At 40.9% G+C, this 17358-nt stretch overlaps 2 protein-coding genes across 9 annotated transcripts in view; both read left to right on the forward strand.

Moving 5' to 3' along the window:
- The window catches only part of TRIP12 (thyroid hormone receptor interactor 12), a 68034-nt gene extending 61398 nt beyond the window's left edge, over positions 1-6636 (forward strand). For all 8 annotated transcript variants that reach the window (XM_042878539.1, XM_042878541.1, XM_042878542.1 and 5 more), the window contains 6 exons: positions 380-544; positions 1239-1403; positions 2203-2316; positions 3988-4082; positions 4227-4330; positions 5273-6636. In XM_042878539.1, the coding sequence (XP_042734473.1) occupies positions 380-544; positions 1239-1403; positions 2203-2316; positions 3988-4082; positions 4227-4330; positions 5273-5469 (840 nt within the window). In that variant the 3' untranslated portion in view covers positions 5470-6636. The remainder of the gene's footprint in view (positions 1-379; positions 545-1238; positions 1404-2202; positions 2317-3987; positions 4083-4226; positions 4331-5272) is intronic.
- A 9667-nt stretch (positions 6637-16303) lies between these two features.
- DNER (delta/notch like EGF repeat containing) overlaps positions 16304-17358 on the forward strand; it is a 106062-nt gene continuing 105007 nt past the window's right edge. The window contains exon 1 of the mRNA XM_042878492.1: positions 16304-16643. Within this exon, the coding sequence (XP_042734426.1) occupies positions 16413-16643 (231 nt within the window). The 5' untranslated portion in view covers positions 16304-16412. The remainder of the gene's footprint in view (positions 16644-17358) is intronic.

Consider the following 17358-nt stretch of genomic DNA (forward strand, 5'->3'; position numbering starts at 1 on the left):
AGTTTAGTTGGAGAAATGCAGCTGAGCTTTTTGATGGGAAAAGGTTAGTGCATATTGAAGAACTTAATGTTAACTTTAAGACAGTGAGGAAAGAATAAGCAAATGCATGCTATGTGTTGCAGTCTTTCCAGTCTTATTTCAGGATCACTTTGGAATCATTATTATACTGCCTGCTACCTTGCTGGGCATAGGTATAAAGCATATGCTCTAAGCAGTCAGTTCTGTTTGCTCAGTGGCAAATATCTTGGGTAAAAACACTGTTTTGGTATGTGAGAGAACTATGAATTACTAAATAGAATGTAGATGTAGTCAAGAGAAAACAATGAAAGATCACATGTGTAAAGTCTAACAGTTCAGTACTGAATGTTTTGGTTCACAGGTGGATCTTCCTCTTGGACTTCCTTTTTATAAATGGATGTTACGCCAGGAAACTTCTTTGACATCTCATGACTTGTTCAGTATTGATCCAGTAGTAGCCAAATCAATATATCACCTTGAAGATATTGTAAGACAAAAGAAAAGACTTGAGCAGGACAAAACACAGGTAGGAAAATAACTCTAGGGAAGGAAGAGTACATCTTGATTGCATGCATTTGGATTTTGTAGTAGACGTAAGTGTGTGTATGATAATGCTTATTAGTGTTGGTAGTAGTGATAACTTTTATTTAAAGGAACAGTTTTGATATTACAGTTTCAGTGGCTTGTCATTATTGTAGATTTGTTTGAATTAGAAGGAGCCTTAGAAGGTCATCTGGCCCAACTCCTGTGTGGCAAACAGTAATATCTAAAGCCAGTTCCTCTTCATTTCTTTGTCTTGCTCTTTCTCCTTGATCACTGCTTTTAATTTATCAGCAAGTTAGAGAAACCTGGTGGATAGAAGCTGAAAAATGTCTCTATGCATGCTAAATATGAATGCTATTCACTATTCTAAGGAAAAAGCATAGCCAAGAGGTCTAACATGTTACACACCTCATTCTCCTGCAGCAGTATTTCTAAATAAAAGACGTGAGAAGTAATTCCAGAATTGCTGGATTTACAGTTTGAGCTTATTTGGTTTGTTTTGGCTTACTGTTCTGTACGATAAATATAGAGAAAGGCAAGGAGTACTGTAACAGCAATATTCTTATAGATATACTGGTTGAAACTGTTTCAGAAGGCATAACTTTTTGTTAACATGAATAAGTTGTTCTCACTGGTTTTCACTTTGGATTTTTTTCCTTTTTTTTTTTTTTTTTTAGACCAAAGAAAGTCTACAGTATGCATTGGAAACTCTGACTATGAATGGCTGCTCAGTGGAGGATCTCGGGCTGGATTTCACACTTCCTGGATTTCCTAATATAGAGCTGAAAAAAGGGGGAAAAGATACACCAGTCACCATCCACAATTTAGAGGAGTATCTCAGAGTATGTAGAAAGCAAAGCTGGGACTACAAAGTTTTTCATTTTAATTCTTCCTTACCTTAGTTCATAGCAGTTTATTTTTGTATGTATTTCAGTTCATTCTCATGAACTGGGAACAGCAGTAGTTTTCTGATTGCTTCTGTTCTGTACTAGTTTATATAAACCAGAAACTCGCTGACCCCAAAGTCCAACTTCTTGAATCCTAGTCAACACATCTTGCTTTAAAATCCTGTGGCTTACATTAGTGAGACTTTTCTATAATGGATATTTACAAGTATGCTTTTTTGGGTAAGAAGTATTTAGGAAATGGTTTAATTTGAATTGTGGACTTCAGAGTTTTAATCTCTTGAAAGAGATTTAGATTTGCTTGAAAATATTTTGTTGGACAGGATCAGTTTAACCAGCTATTCTGAGTTCCAAATGTTAGCTTTATTTTTATCAAGAATAAAAGCTGAGTTGTTTACACTTGGCTTGAGTTGCATATTTAAGTATTCTAGATATGAGGGTTGTTTGAACTCAAGTGACTTGTGCGGCCTGTCACTGTAGATTAGCAGAAGAGATTCTCTGCAACTGTGTTGTGCTGCACCTGCACACAGGCCACAGTACAATCTTCTGAATTAAGGCAAAGTGAGGCAATGCTGTAGAACAGCCCCATGAATTTATGTTCAAACATTGCTTCAACTGCACTGACTATATGACCAGACTTACCTGGAGTTATTTTCTGTAGCTCTAGTCTTCTGTACAGTTGTGATCATTCTGCACTTCAGTTTTTTTAATAACTTTATTTGCTGTTCCTTTGCAGTTGGTTATATTCTGGGCACTTAATGAAGGTGTTGCCAGACAGTTTGATTCTTTCAGAGATGGATTTGAGTCAGTCTTCCCCCTCAGTCATCTTCAGTACTTCTATCCTGAGGAGGTTGGTAAAAGCATTCTTTAAGAATACACTTATAACCTGATTGTCATATATGGATGCTCTGGGTATGTCTTAATACAAACATCTGGTGAAAAGTAGTAGAATGGTCTTTAAAAATGCATATTTAAATATTTGAGATTTCTGTTCAGTTTTTATTATGAGAAATGCAGTTTTCTTGAAAGTTGAGTATATCTAGCTTTTCTCAAAAAAAGGCTTCTGTTTATGTATACTTGTTCTATATTGTTATGGAAACTTCAATTCCCTTCATTGCAGTACCTCCTAATGGCTATGGGTCTGTATGTGGAGTTAAAGAATAGGATAGTTGGTCTTCATGCCTTTTTTTTTTCCGCCCCCATCACATTAACTTTCTTGTAAAATTCTTATGCTCTTAAGCAGACTGAATTGAGACACACAGCTAGGGCTGTCTGGACTAGAAAAGAGAATGTTTTAGAACTTTGCCTTTGGGGAGTTCATTTAAAGGTTGTATTTCCAGGGGTTTGCCTATCTTCATCAGCTCACACCTTTGACTTCAGGAAGAAATGCATGCTCTAAAACTTTCAGCCAAGCCTTCACGTAAAATCTTTGTTCTTGATGCTTTGCATTGTGAAGGTTTCTTAAAACTTAGATCTGCAGCTAGTAGTGATTCTTTACAACTTTTTTGGTACTACTTTGAAGAAATACTACCGTTTTTCTCTAGCAAATGTAAAGGTAGTAAAAAAATAAACTCTTTTTGAGACGTGCCCTACTCAAGCTTCTCCTTTTTAAAGTACTTGTGATACGTGGGATTCTGTTCTGTCATTGTTTTAGTTTAATGCCTATTTTGTGATTGTAAATTTTCAAATGTTAATGTTGTTCCATTGCTTATCTACAAATACAATTGAAAAGTAAGCAGCAGGAGTAGTGTAAGTTGTAAGATAGATATCTCATCTTTAATAGGGCAATCATGGGTGATCTTAAGTTCTGTTGCTCATAACTTATAAATCCTTCCTAAGTAATTATAAAGAACTTAACATTGAAAGCTTCTACAGATGTCCTTCTGTGTTTTGGCTATAGCCTGTCAGCTGCCCAAGTGCATAGAAAGAGCAGGTGCAGTAAAACAAAGTAAAAAAGTAAAAGTAAAACAAAGCTGAAGTAAAACAAAGGAAAACAACAACAAAACACAAATGCTGCTCTTACTCCCTCAAAAAAACAAGTCAAGAACTAATCCAACAACCTTGCTGACAGAAACACCTAATAATTGTTACTGCTTTTTCTCTCTGAGAAGAGAGCAGTTTTCTGAAAACAAACAACTAAACAAAAAAACTAAAAAAAAAAACAAAACACCATCAACAAAAACACATCAAAATGAGTGTAAATACTCTGTTCTTTCTATTCCCTATATGTCAGTGAACTTGCAAAATATGTCAGATGTTAAGGTGGTTTGGCAGTTTTCAGTTCTCCAGTATAAATTACTTATTGAGAGCAGCTGTCTGCTGTAAAATGTGCCACATTTCACATGGTGGTGCAGAGGCAGATTCAGCAAATGAGGCTGTCACTGGGCTTGACGCATTGCATTCTGTAGCAAGCTATTGCAGAAAGGAGAATATTTTCTTACTACTGTAGTAGCTGTTAGAACAGATGTTACTAACTCTGCATTGCTTTCTAAAGGGGAAAAATATTTTTTAAACTTTACAGTTGGAGCAACTCTTATGTGGCAGCAAAACAGACACATGGGATGCCAAGACCTTAATGGAATGTTGCAGGCCAGATCACGGTTATACACATGACAGGTAATATGGTGTTAGTCTAGTTTTAAATCTATTTTAAATACACACTTAAGCAATGGGAATTATGGAATGTATTTGGAATACATATGTATTGAAATATGCAATTGTTTTCACTCTGAACAGAAGTTGTCTTTTTTTTCTCTTTAGTCGAGCAGTGAAGTATCTCTTTGAAATTCTCAGTAGCTTTGATAGTGAGCAGCAGAGACTGTTTCTTCAGTTTGTGACTGGTAGTCCCAGGCTGCCAGTAGGAGGTAGGTTCTGTTTTGCTGTACATCAAATGGAAATGAGTGGTGTCTTTCAGAATAAGTGGATTACTTCAGTAAGGGGGAAATAAAATAATTGCTTATTTTACAGCTTTGTATGTTTGCTGTTTCTAGGTTTTGAATTGTCTGGATAGATGCAGGTAGAATTATATCATGAATTTGGCATTCATCTCATCACTTTATTTGAGCAATTCTCTCGTGGTTACCAGATAATCTCCTAGAGGACAAGAATAATTTAGACTTAATTTAAACAAAAGCAAAAATTCTTAGTACTATATTTGTTTGATAACAGGTGTATATTTTAAGCTGTGATGACAACAAAATGATGTGTTACTTCCTGGAAACAAATGTTTTTATCTAGCAAAGAAACAGTACTAGCATAATGATAAACTTTAATTACTCCTCTTCTGAATTTCAGAATTTAGACAAGAGGAGTGAGGGGGAAACACCTGAGGAATTCACTGTCTTTGCTAGGGATCATTAGAAGATACCTTTTGCCACCCTTTTGGCTGAATGTTTTGCAAGTAAAAACAATCTATCTCAATTACTTAAATTCTCTGCTTTTTCTAGTTAAAGAAAGAATTTGTTAAATAAAAGTTGATTTAAAAGGAAAAAAAAAAAGCAGTTTTTTGGAGAGACAGTATAGACAGGATTGAGGATTACAAGTACAAAAACCTTTGCTGGAGAAAATGAGATACAGCAGCCATAACTTCAGATGATCTTAGAAACTGCATGTAGAAATAATGTGTAGTGTTTTTAACACAAAAATTCTTCCACAGTTAATGCTGGGAAGCTAATCCACAGAAAGGATTCTTGGCTTGCTCTATGGCCTTGTGAAGTCACACACTACTTCTAAAAGCACTGACTGAACTCAGTTGTGAAATCCGTGCTTCTGTCACTGTCATTCTGAATCTCTTCTCTTGTTAATAGGCTTTCGAAGTTTGAATCCTCCATTGACAATTGTACGGAAGACATTTGAGTCTACAGAGAATCCAGATGACTTCTTGCCCTCAGTAATGACTTGTGTGAACTATCTCAAATTGCCGGACTATTCAACTATTGAGATAATGCGTGAAAAACTTTTGATAGCTGCAAGAGAAGGGCAGCAGTCATTCCATCTTTCCTGATCACAATGAAAAATGCAATGTCTGCCTGTTACAGCAAAAGAGAAACTCATGATTCTTTTCTAAATATATCACCTGAGTCAAGGAAACGTGTTACGCCTTCTTGTTGTAGAAAAACGGCTTGCAGATTATAAACAAAGACACTTGGTTGATATTCATTAAAGGCCCCTATGGACTTAAAATGTTCAGGCCCTAAAAAGTTGTTGTGACAAGGTTTCTTTAGCAAGTTCTTGTTTAAATTATCATTTATTTGACGAGTGAAGTTTTTAACTTGCTTTGCTGTGTGAAATTTAAAAAGGGATGTTTTTCCAGGCTGGAACAATAAATGTCGCTGTGCAGTTTAATACTGGGCTGTGTGTATCCATCTAGCTGAAGTCTGAAATTTTTCCTCCAAAGACAACTTTTGTACATAAGTACAGAAATTAAAATACACCATGTATTTGACAAATCTAGTTTAGTAGACTAGTTCTGTGTACCCTCACCTGCCTCTAATTTTACCCATCCTCATGTATTGTCTGATGTGCAATTCACTTGGTTCTTTTGTGTGCAACATTCGACAATTGTTATGTTTTGGTTCGTGTGAGCATTTAATTGCTCCATGCCTCTTTCTCTGATTAAGATAATTTAAATTTTACTGAAATCAAATATATATTGTCAATATAATTCAGCCTTTGTAACTAGGTAGAATCTTTCTTATAGCATAGTTTACTGTAGTGGTAGGATATACTGGTGGAAGTCTTCACCAGTCGGCGCTCTAGAGCTGTTTACACAGTGATTCAGGCAGCAGAGGCCTCTTACTAGAGGCTGGGAAGATTTTCATGTAGTTCAAGTCCCAACAGTTTGGGCTGGCCAGTGTGTATTGTGGTAAGGCCAGAGCATTTTGAATTGATGTAAAGTTTTTTTAAAAGACAAATTAATTGTTTAATTCCCTGTTTGAGTAAACAGTCTTCTTGTTCTTGATCTAAGTTCTGGGTTACTTTTGTAGGTTTTTTTTCTCCCCTCAGCGCTAGCTTGGATCAAACAGTTCAGCCTTTGTCTTTTGACACAGATAAAGCACCTGTAAGCAATGCTCTGTCCAACTGTTTTATGTGCTGATTTCTCAAATCTGCAATAATTTACTTTATCAGGTTAATGTTTTTACCTGAATATAAATAAAAAAGTTTGCTTCACCTTTTTGTTCATAGTTTTGTACTGTATGCATAAAGTTCAATTGTGTAAATTACTGTAATGCAAGTAAATCATCCTAAATCTACTTGGCTAACAGCCTGCAACTTGTGGATGATTTGCAGTTAAAACAAGACCTTTTAAGACCTCCAACTTAAAGGGAAATTTTTTTCCTGTTTCTGGGTTCAAAAAATGGGCGATTACGTATCATCCTGTGATGCACCTGCTATGTAGCCCATCTTTATGAAAATATGATAGTTAATTACTTTTATTCAACTTTGAGAAATCAAAATTCATTTCAGTGCTTAGCAATTGTTAAGTTCTGGTTAATCAGGCTAGCATTTCCCCTAAACTAACAATACCAAGTTTTCTTTTATCTAGCTGAAGAACTTGTACTTTCAGTATATGTATCTCAACCCATGTAATGGACATTCTTACAGTGAACATTCACAGAATTACATGTGGTTGCTCATACCAGTGCAACTGAAGTGTAATGCAGATCTGTCATGAGCATGAGTAGAATGTGAAATCCTTGCACAAAGAACCTGATAACTGAACAGTTTCTTCTATGGTATTAAAGCTGAAAGAAGGCGCTTCACGCTGTACATACAATGGTAGTGCACAGTGCGGCAGAGTTTTCATAAAACTTCAAGGCAGTGTTTAAACTATGGACTGGTGTTTAAATTGTTCTGATAACTTGATCAAACTGAGCACAAAGAAGTGTTTATAGTGTGTGGATAGCAATTTGTTCATTTTTTTTAAGGTTCTATATTTTAAAAAAAACTGACTTTTGTGTAAAAAAAAAAAAAAAAAAGCTAATATTTTGTATTAAAATATCATGTGTATTTGATATTTTTTTTACCCCTGTTGTCTCCCTCTAGAATTTGGCTTTCATCGACTTTGAGGTGTTTTCAAATTTGATACAAAGCCATTTGTGTAACTCTGTTTCACTGGGAAAATAAGTTGTTGGTTGCCTGTTTTAAAAGGAAGGAAAAAAAAATAGTGCTTCCAATGGCAATGATTGATGCTGTCATTTGCAGTACAGGCCAAGGATGTAGCTGGCCTGAAAATAAATTTAAACCCTTTTAGGTGACACTTCCTTCCCACTGCTAGGGCAGCTTTTAGTGCACTGGCAGAGTGGTCTGTCTTTAAAGGTAGCAAGTCATAAGAATGAATTGAAGGGAGTTAGGTTGCGTGGCTGCACTACTTCCTGAGCGGAGGTGTTGTAACTGCAAGTGGAGAACCAGCAGCGGGGTGGGGCAGGAAGAGAGAATTTTGCCAAAATCAGCTCTGGATGTGCTCTGATGCCTGCTATGGACTGTAGTCTCGGAAGAATGTGTCGTCGGTTTAGGCATGAACTGGTTTCTGTATCTCTGTCTTAGAGCTAAGACTTTTTCTTAATGTGGTAAAATTCAACTAGTTTTGATGAGCAATGTATCAGTTACAGAGTTGGATGAGTTTCACACCCTTCAGAATGATTTTACTGCGGCTGTCATCAGTTCATGAGGAAAGTGCCACATGAGCACTGCTTGAGCAGTGGTGTTCTCTTTTTGTAAGGAACATTTCATTAGTGCTGTGTCTGAAATAAAATCAGTAAAATAGTATAGTAAAAAAAAAAAAGCCATAGAAAACAGTACGAGAATTAGCTCAAAGCATTACTAAAATTCCCATGCCTGGTGCCAAACTTGATCAGGTGGTACAACTTCACATGCAGACTGCTTGCATAACATAATTGGTGAGGATCTCCCTTCGAAAGAAACCCTCCACCACATGTCTCTCTCTGTTAAGAGCTTTCTTCAGCTACAAACATGGGTGCCTTGGTTGTGATTGTTGACATTCCAAGTGCTTGGGTCACTTGTGGCCAGTTCTCCAGCAGTGACAGGAGGTAGGTATGTCACCTGCAGAGTTCCTGGGCCCTGTCCCACCTTTTCTCAGCAACCTGTCTTCAAATATGTAGTAACAGTTCCCATCCTGTAGGAAAGAAAAAGGTCGTCTAAAGTTGAATTAGCACAGGAAAAGTCAGATTTGCTGATGCACTACAATTAAAAGTTAGGAAGAGGAAAGAGGTCTTAGTGCTAATTGGGCCTTTTCTTTGTAAGGCTTGCCTTTTTTTAAAAAATTCTTTTCTAGTTTCTTGAAGGCTTGAGCTACACAACCTCTGTGCTATGCTTACTGAGCTGTAGAGAAAGTTCTTTGTGCGGTGTCATAAGGAACGTGCCTCCAACTTGCTGTTTCTCTCCTAACTCACTTGTAACAGATCTGCTCACCTTAGTGGTTGGCTGCCCCAAGGGTAGAAGTAGTCACCTCCATGCAGTGCTCCACCTGCAGAATGGTAAACTGCACACGTGTTTCAACGCTGTGTATTTATCAACTGGGAAATTAATTTCACAGCTCTACTGTTTGAGCTCAAAGACTTTCAGTGGGCTGATGTAGAATATTCCTTTACAGAAGTGCCATGTCTGTGTCTTCTGATACTGAAATGTGCATGTACTGAGCAGAAATCTTTTGTGGGTGGGTGGTGGAGGAAGAACTGGTTTGGGGTCTTTTCCTTTGCTCTGTGCACTTGGGAGTTCTGAAATCTTGAACTGTAAGTGGAAGAACTAAGCAGTGTGTGTGCATGTATGTGTGAAGCAATGAAGATGGGTCCAGTATTTTCAAAACACTAGGACTAAAAAAAAAGTCCAGATAAGTCCAGTTAGGTCTTGTAGTCATAGTGTTATAGCAACTTCTGCAAAAAAAAAAAAAAAACGAAAAAAAAAAACCAACCCAAACAAACAAAAAAAAACAACCTGGGGAGAGTTAAAAAGGTGAGAAGGGGAATTCCAACTCCTGTGACATCTTAATCATCTTACACTTAGAAGGAAATAGTCCATTTTAGTTATAAGTAGCAGGGAAGGCAGGAGAAGGCGACAAGGTGGGATTTCTTATCCCCCCCTTACTTTTTCCCTGCTTTTAATCCTAGCCTGTGGCTTTGTTGAGTCCTCATTAGAGAGAGCAGATAGGTGGGACTGCGAGTACTCTGTCCCTTTTTTTTTTTTTTTTTTTTTTTTTTTTGAGAATACAAACAGGGAAGGAAGAGGTTCCTATTTCTCCAGGTAAACTTAAACACCATCATCTCATATACTGAAAACTAATAATGAAGCTATTTAAGTAGTTATTTCCCAAAGAGGCACATGAAAGAAAGTTAGATAAGATCGTAAGATTTCATTAGTTGTTGGATGGCACTCCAGGCAGCTATCTGCTTTTAACTGTCCTGAGTGGGATTCCACTGAAAGAGAAATTGGTGAGCTTTTAGGTTCCTATCCTCATATGTAAAATTACTGTAGTAAGTTAGCAACAAAATTTTTGGCAAGTATGTTCCTGTAAATGACACTTAAATTTAGAGGCATTAAATTGGGGAGCCAGGTATTATGGAATCATACTTTGCTATTTTGCAGAAGTCTGTCCTCTAGTTCTGTAGTTCCATTGCTGCTGCTTTATCTCCCACTTCTCCCGTGGCTGTTTCAGCTGGTGGATGAGCTTAAATATCAAAAGGACCCGATGTACCTGGCAGCGAGGATCACCATTGTAGATGCTTAGTGAAGTGAGGCCTGTGTCGTCAGGGAAGACAGGGACCTCAGTGTGCTTTGTGGTCAGTCAGGAAATAAGTTGTAAAAGGAAAAAAAAAAAAAAAAGAACACAGATGTTGTTTGGTTCAGGAGGGCCTTGAACATGCTAGATTGAGATATTAGGGCAAATATCTTGTGTTGCTTTACTCTTCCTTTAACCGCCATCCATATATTCTATGCTAACTGTAGGCTTGGTCTGACTGCAGCTCCTTTCTCTTTTTTTCCACTCCTTAGGACATATATGCAGAAGGCTCTTTGGCAGGCAGGTAGTGCAAAGCATGGTCTGGGAATAGATCAGGTCACCTATGGGGGAGCACTTTCATTTCCCCACCTCTCCTACCAACCTGGTATTGCAGATCCTTATTTTTTTAAGAGACTTGGTTAAAAAATAAAATTCCACTTGATTGCTTCCTTCCTGAAGTCAGCATTTCCCACAGTCCTATTCTCTGCAGCGTATTTGTCATATAGCAGTATTTAATTTTTGTCTTCATTGGGTGTCTCAGTATGCTTAACTTACTGATGAGTGCTGATGTTACTAGTGACTCAGGTGTCACGCGCTTGTTATCTCTTTGGCATACAAAGGAGCAAACATTATTTAGCAATGCTAAAAGCACAAATGCTACTCAGAAAGGGACGGAAGAAGGATGGGAGCAAAGTTATTCAACAGCAAAATTATTCCAGCTTTAGTAACACTGAATTCGGAGACCAAACTTCCAATTTAAGGCCAGCAACATCACCTTCTAATAGAATTGAAATGAGAGCTAAAGGGATTGGCTAGCTGGAGAGCAGCTCTACTGAAAAGGGTTGAATTTAGGTCAGCAGCACGAGCTGGCAGCAAAGAAAGGCAATAGCATCCTGTGCTGCACTCACAGGAGTGCAGCTGCTGGACTGAGAGAAGGGATTATCCCCCTCTGCTCCTGGGACCGGAGGTACTGTGCAGCCTCCATCCCTGGGCTTTTAAAGACCCAACTGGATAAACCTGTTTTATTAAAACATGTTGCAGTTTCAAAATTAGCGGACTGTATTTAGAGCTTAAAATCAAAACTGCATGTGTGCGTTTAACCAAAAATCAGAAAGAAGTTGGTACTCATCAGAAATATTCTCCCTCTGTTTCACGCTGCAACAAAATCCTATCAATTTACGTTCAATAGAATGAATGTACATGCAGAGAGAAGCTTTCTAATTTTTCCAACAGAATGAAGGGAAGTGACTAAGGTCTCTGAAGCTGCAAACTGTGAGTAATTTTCAGCTTTATAAGACTCTGCTTCAACAAACAGTTAATTACAGGTCTTAATTGATTGTAAGAGTAGTAAAAGGAAGTTAAAAGGATTTAACTTCCAGAAGTTTATTCTGCCATCTTAGTTGTCTTCAGTATTTAGCCGTACGCTCCTGAACACACCAGTGTTTTGGTGTCATTTTGGCTCAGAGTTTCTCTGTAACAGCAGGTAGTTGTCACCTCCAACTCCTTCCAGAATAAGTAGTTAAGATGATTTCACAGCAATTATGGAGATTCCATACACAGGGTTTTCTAGAAAGAACAGACTTCATAGGCATTGACTGAAAATAATGTTTGGAACTTCACTGAAAACCAAAAGATTAGGTAAAATTAGGAATGAGCAATGCAAAAGACTAGAAAAGTTCTGTTCCTTGTATGTAATTCGAATAGGTCAACGTTAACAGTAATGCTTTATGCCCATGGTGGTGTTCCAAGTATCTCTTACCATGTTATATAATTAATCTCCTGCTTTATTGTGTTACTAACTTTTAGCAATATCCACCTGTAAAATACATCTAGTGAAAGTTTATCATGCAGTTAATAGAGTTTTAGCTGTGATCCTGTGGGAAAAGAGATTCAGATCACGTTTGAAATCAGATGCACGTTTTTCAGAAGGCATTACATTACTGTTAGCAGCTGGAGCTGAGAAGAACATGTAAGATTTCCCTCTGTATTGATAGGTGGTTGGATCTTCATTAATGCTTGTTCATAGAAAAATATTTGTAATGAGAATGACAGTGGGGGGAAAAAACTCCAAAAACAATTAATGGTAGAACAACGGCTTTTTACAGTAAGAACACATATGCTTCATGACATAACAAAAGTGGCCCTTCTGCTTTATAGCTCCTGCCTTAGGTACAGTCACTGACAGCACTGATCTCTTAACATACAATGTTTACTTTCGAAAACATGACTGGGTAACGTACAATAGAAATTACTAAGCAGAACAGACAGCGTTGCAATCAATCCTTCAACTTGAAAGCACCATTACTAGAATAAACATAATAAAAACACTACCAATTTCATATAGCTATGTTTCTTGTCTTCTGTTAGCATTGCTATCATTGCAACATTCATTTTGTTACAGCTACTGTCCAATTTTTGGTTTTCAATTCACGTTCTTTCACAGCTTTTTATTTTTCTAAGCAATCTTGCACACAAACACATTCAATTGCAGCCTTCGTTCCACTGGTTTACTTGTTTTATTTTTCTGCACTGGAGAAGACTATTCCTGACCAAATGCCAGTCTGTGTGTAACACCACTTATGTCCAGATGTTTAATACCCCTAAGTCCAAAATAATGCTTTCAATCATGCTTCTGGACACTTATTCTAATACGACAATCCTACAATCCTTCCTGGCCTCAAAAACAAATTCTCTCATTCATAATGGATCTAAATACGCTGATGTTCTCTGCTTAGCAGGCTTCTCTGATCTGCATACATTTTTCAATGGACGTACAGCCTTTATGTAATTGGTATTTTTGTTTAGCCACCTTCAAATTTAACTTTAAAAACCTATATCACACCCAAAAAAAGGTGATGGTCAATGACAACTGCTGTCTATGCTAACGGTTTGTTATGGTGATTCATATTGTCTGTGTGCTTTGCTGTCCTGTATATCTGTAATGCCTGGCTTTGCCCTTTCCTGTGTGATGCAAAGCAAATAACATTATTATTGATTACAACAAATTATTGATTTCTTTTTATCTTGTAAGACTTTATGAACATACTATGAAGTGTAGAAAACAGCACTGTACAATGGCACACAGTACTGTGTAGTATTCTGATTTTCACTGATAAAGGTGTGAAAAGGTCCATTCTTGTGTTTAAGAGTCAAACAGGTGGGCCTCCCAGAAATAACAGCAGGAAGAGCCAAAGTATCTTTAGTAAGAATATTTATACTGGCAACAATTAAGTAACTGAAATTGCCTTATTCCATCTGAGTTCTTGAAAAGCTAAAATTATTAGATAACGAACAATATTTAATGGATTTAAGAAAATCTTTTCTCACAAAAAGTTAATCCCAGCAGATGATAAATCTTTGGCTTCTGAGATGCTGTCCACAGAAAGGACAAAAATCCCCCCACTAGAAAACAGGTGCAAGCTGAGGAGAGGTGAGGAAAATGTCAGCTGCAGCTTGCCCAAAACATCAGGCAGAGAATCATTAAGGTTGGAAAAGATCATCCAGTCCTACCAGGCACTGCTGGGAAAGTGTTAATGCTGTAACTCTCATCAGAATAGCTCCTATACTAGTTAAGGAGCAACCTAACTAAACCAGGAGGTTTTAAAAGAAGGCATCAGCATTTGAAAAAAAGATCACTGTAATGGGGGACACTTAAAGCACGTAACTTCCCCTTGGGAAATCAGAGATTCTTGTTCTTCACTAAATATTTAAACAGAACAGACAGATGAGGGGGGAAAAAACACCCTGCAAAATCTCCTTCAAGCCACCAGAGGATGAGTACTCCTACATCAAAATAAGTCGTTAAGCTGTAATGTAGCTTAGCTTATTAGTGTCTTAGATGCTAGAATTTGAATTGTATTATGTCTAATAAGTGTAAATGAAGCAGACAGCTTGAATCCTTGCTGAATATTTCAATTAGCAATTTGTTTGTGGAGGGCTGACTAATATTATTTAAACTATGTGCATTGGAACATTAAAATGCATAAAAAGGCACAGCATCTTAGAAAAATCATTAGATAATTAGCTAAGCATAATATTTTCTGTTGTATAGTTAAATATTTATTTATGAAAGCGACATTCATAATGCAAACATTGGTTGTATATTCTGTAAAAAGAGGGCCACGCAGGTGATACAGATACACCACGATTTGTCAGATGTGTCGACTAGTTTAGCTTTTCAGTTGTTCTCTTCTGCAAATAATGTACTCCTGTATCAACAAAACTCAGTAGTCTGGTCCAGCTGTCAGTCTTGAAACTATTTTTTCCAACGCTTACTTAATATATGGCTTTATACTTAATATGCTTAAGACATAGGTTGGAGCTCCATCAGAATTAGTGAACCCTTTGAGAGTACAAAGAACAAAGAAGAGAGGCTCAGATGTCCTGCCCTTCACAAAGGTCATCCAGAGGAAGAGCTTGAGCCAAGAGAAAGAGATGAGGTTAGAGAGCAGAACACCTTTCCAGCTTGCGCTGCTGGTTTGCTCTATGAGATGCTCAGAGAACACTATGAAAGTTGCTGTTAACAACTATTTTTGAAAGGCTGTGTGGGAGGGTGAAGTCCTGGGAGACTGAGAAAGGGCCAACGTTTTTTGACTGAACAGGAGGACACAGAATTACAGTGCAGCTGCTTTAAAATCCAATGCTACAGAATTACAGGCTGCGTGTAGCAGCCATTTCAGAGCACTGAGAAGGTGATGAGGAGCAGCCTCTGCAGACTTCTCAGGAACAAATCATGTCAAACCACGTTATTTTCATGTAGAACAAGGCAGTCGATTTTGTGGATGGAATGGAACAAACAATTGCTATAACTTGGCACGGCTGTGGCCTTTGGCATCGATTACCATCACACTGCTGGAACAAGCTTAGCAGACCAGGATTTCCTTTTTCTTACTGTGCAAGATGATAGCAAAAATTGTTTGGAAAAAATACTTAAAAACAATCAGTAGTGGTTCAGTTCCAAATTGGAAGAATGTCTTCCGGTTCCTTTTTTTCCCTTTTGTTTCTGGGGTATGACAGTGATCACTAAGGAAGATGAGTTGTGCTGGTAAGTACAGCAGTTTTCCTGGGCCAACAAACAAGGAGCTCCAATAAACATTGTTAGAAAAAAGTAACCTTAAGGAGGAGATAGCCGTAATATAAAGAAGCAACTTAATTCGAGTGCACCTATTGCCTCGCTTTATTTATTTGTATCACCGCAGTGCCTGCAGGTGAACACAGCACCGACCCGCCGTCATTTGGGACCGACGGGAGCCCGATGGGCTCCATCTGAACGGCCCAGTGAGTTCGGAGCGAGGCGAGCGGAGCCAGCAGGGGGAGCCGGCGTGGCACAGATCTGAGGCTGAAAGGTACCCGGAGTAACCCAGGCAGCAAGGCGGCTCCTCAGGTAACCGAGCAGCAACGAGAGTTCACCTCTGCCTGGCTGCAGGCATTCAGGCGGCGCCGGCTCCATCGGCGCTGCCCGTCATTTCTGGCACTGATGCGCCTTCAGCCGTTACTTGTGCGAGAGGTGCTGAGCTTTACACAGGCTGTGCCCCAGTGCTGCCGCCAACGTTAGCTGCTACGGGTTTTCATACTTCTGCCGAAGCAGCTGCCCGGAAGGTCGGGAAATGCAGCTAACCTTCACGCTGCCCGTTATCTGCTTCATGGAGAAAAAGTAGAAGTTCACTTTCTAAAGCTTTTTATTTCCCCGTTCTTAATTTTTAAACCCCGTGGATTAATGCTATCTTCCTCTCCTTCGGCCTTTACCTAGCTCTAGTAGCGGCAGATGACACGTGTGAGCGAAGCAACAACCAAAAAGCGAACGCGAAGTTCTGCACCAGGATTTGATTTACAAGGACGTGCGCTGAACCCAGGGCCGCCCTCCCCCCGACTCCGTGCCGCCGCCGCCGCCGCCGCAGCAGCCGCAGCAGCAGCAGCAGCAGCAGCAGGAGGGCCGGACGCGCGCTCGGCTCCCGCTGCCCCGCGTCCGCGCGCCCCGCCCCGCGCCGTTGCAGCCCGGCTCCGGGTCCGGGCGGCGCTGAGGGCGGGCGGCTGCCCCCTGCCGGGCGCGGCGGCCGGCTCCTCCCCGCCCAGTCCCCGCCCGCACGTTGCCCGGGGAACGGGGGGTAGGGAGCAGCCGGGCGGCCGCCGCCTCCATCCATCCATCCCTTCGTCCGTCCCCTCCTTTTCTGCCCGCCGGTGCCCGCAGCGGAGCGGCACCCACCTCGGCCGCCATGCCCCGAGCCGCCTCGCCGCCGCTGCTGCTACTGCTGCTGCTCGCCCTGGCCCAGCGCCGCGCCTGCCTCCCCGCGCCTGCCACGGCCGCGCCCCCCGGGTCGGACCCGTGTCTCAGCCGGCCTTGCCGCAACAACGGCACCTGCTTTCCCGCCGCGCCCCGCCGCCTCTCGTCCGCGGCCGCCTACCGCTGCTCCTGCCCGCCGGGGGTCAGCGGCGCCTCCTGTCAGGTAAGGGCGGCCTCCGCGCCGCGTCCTCGCTCCCGCTCCTGCCCTTGGGCGTCCCCGCGCCGGCTGCGGACGGCTCCGTCCCGTCCTCGGGCCGCCGCGCCCCGGCCGCGGGCGCCTCCCTGTCCGCGCCGGCCTTGCTGGGGGCGTGCTGCCGGCGGGGGTCGGCTGGGGGGGGGCCCGGGAGCGCCGTCCGAGGGCGGTCACCGCGGCACGGCCGGTTCTCTCCCTCGGTTCGGTATCGGTCGTTTCACGGTGAGAAGAACCGTCCTCGAAAGCTGCGCCGAACGCTGACGCTCCGCCACGTCTCGGTGCATTGGGTAGCGCGGCCCGGGCTGCTGGCGGGTCCGAGAGCCCGGGCAGCGCTGATGGCGTCAAACTGCCGGCGGTGCCTTCCAGACACGCGCGGTCACAGCGGCGTGCAGGATAATCTAAAATCGCACTGTCACGTGAAGGCATCTTTTTTGTCTCTAGCGCTAAGGATGAAATGCTTTTGTTATCGTGTTCAGCAATTCAGAATAACTTCTTTTTCCGGGGAGAAGCGGGCGCGGGCACAGCGAGCTTCGGGCCCTGAGCGTGTGAGGGGCTGCGCTGTGTGTGACGGCAGCGCCGGACGGAGCGCGCGGGGCGGCTGCAGTGTATGGGGGAACGCTGCGTGCCCCGAGCGGCTCCAGTGTGGGAGCCCATAATTCAAGGAAACAGTCTTTTTTATTCTTTT

This window comes from Lagopus leucura, unplaced genomic scaffold (assembly GCF_019238085.1).
Source record: "Lagopus leucura isolate 7727_CA_CO unplaced genomic scaffold, USGS_WTPT01 Super-Scaffold_100021, whole genome shotgun sequence".
NCBI classification, from domain to species: domain Eukaryota; kingdom Metazoa; phylum Chordata; class Aves; order Galliformes; family Phasianidae; genus Lagopus; species Lagopus leucura.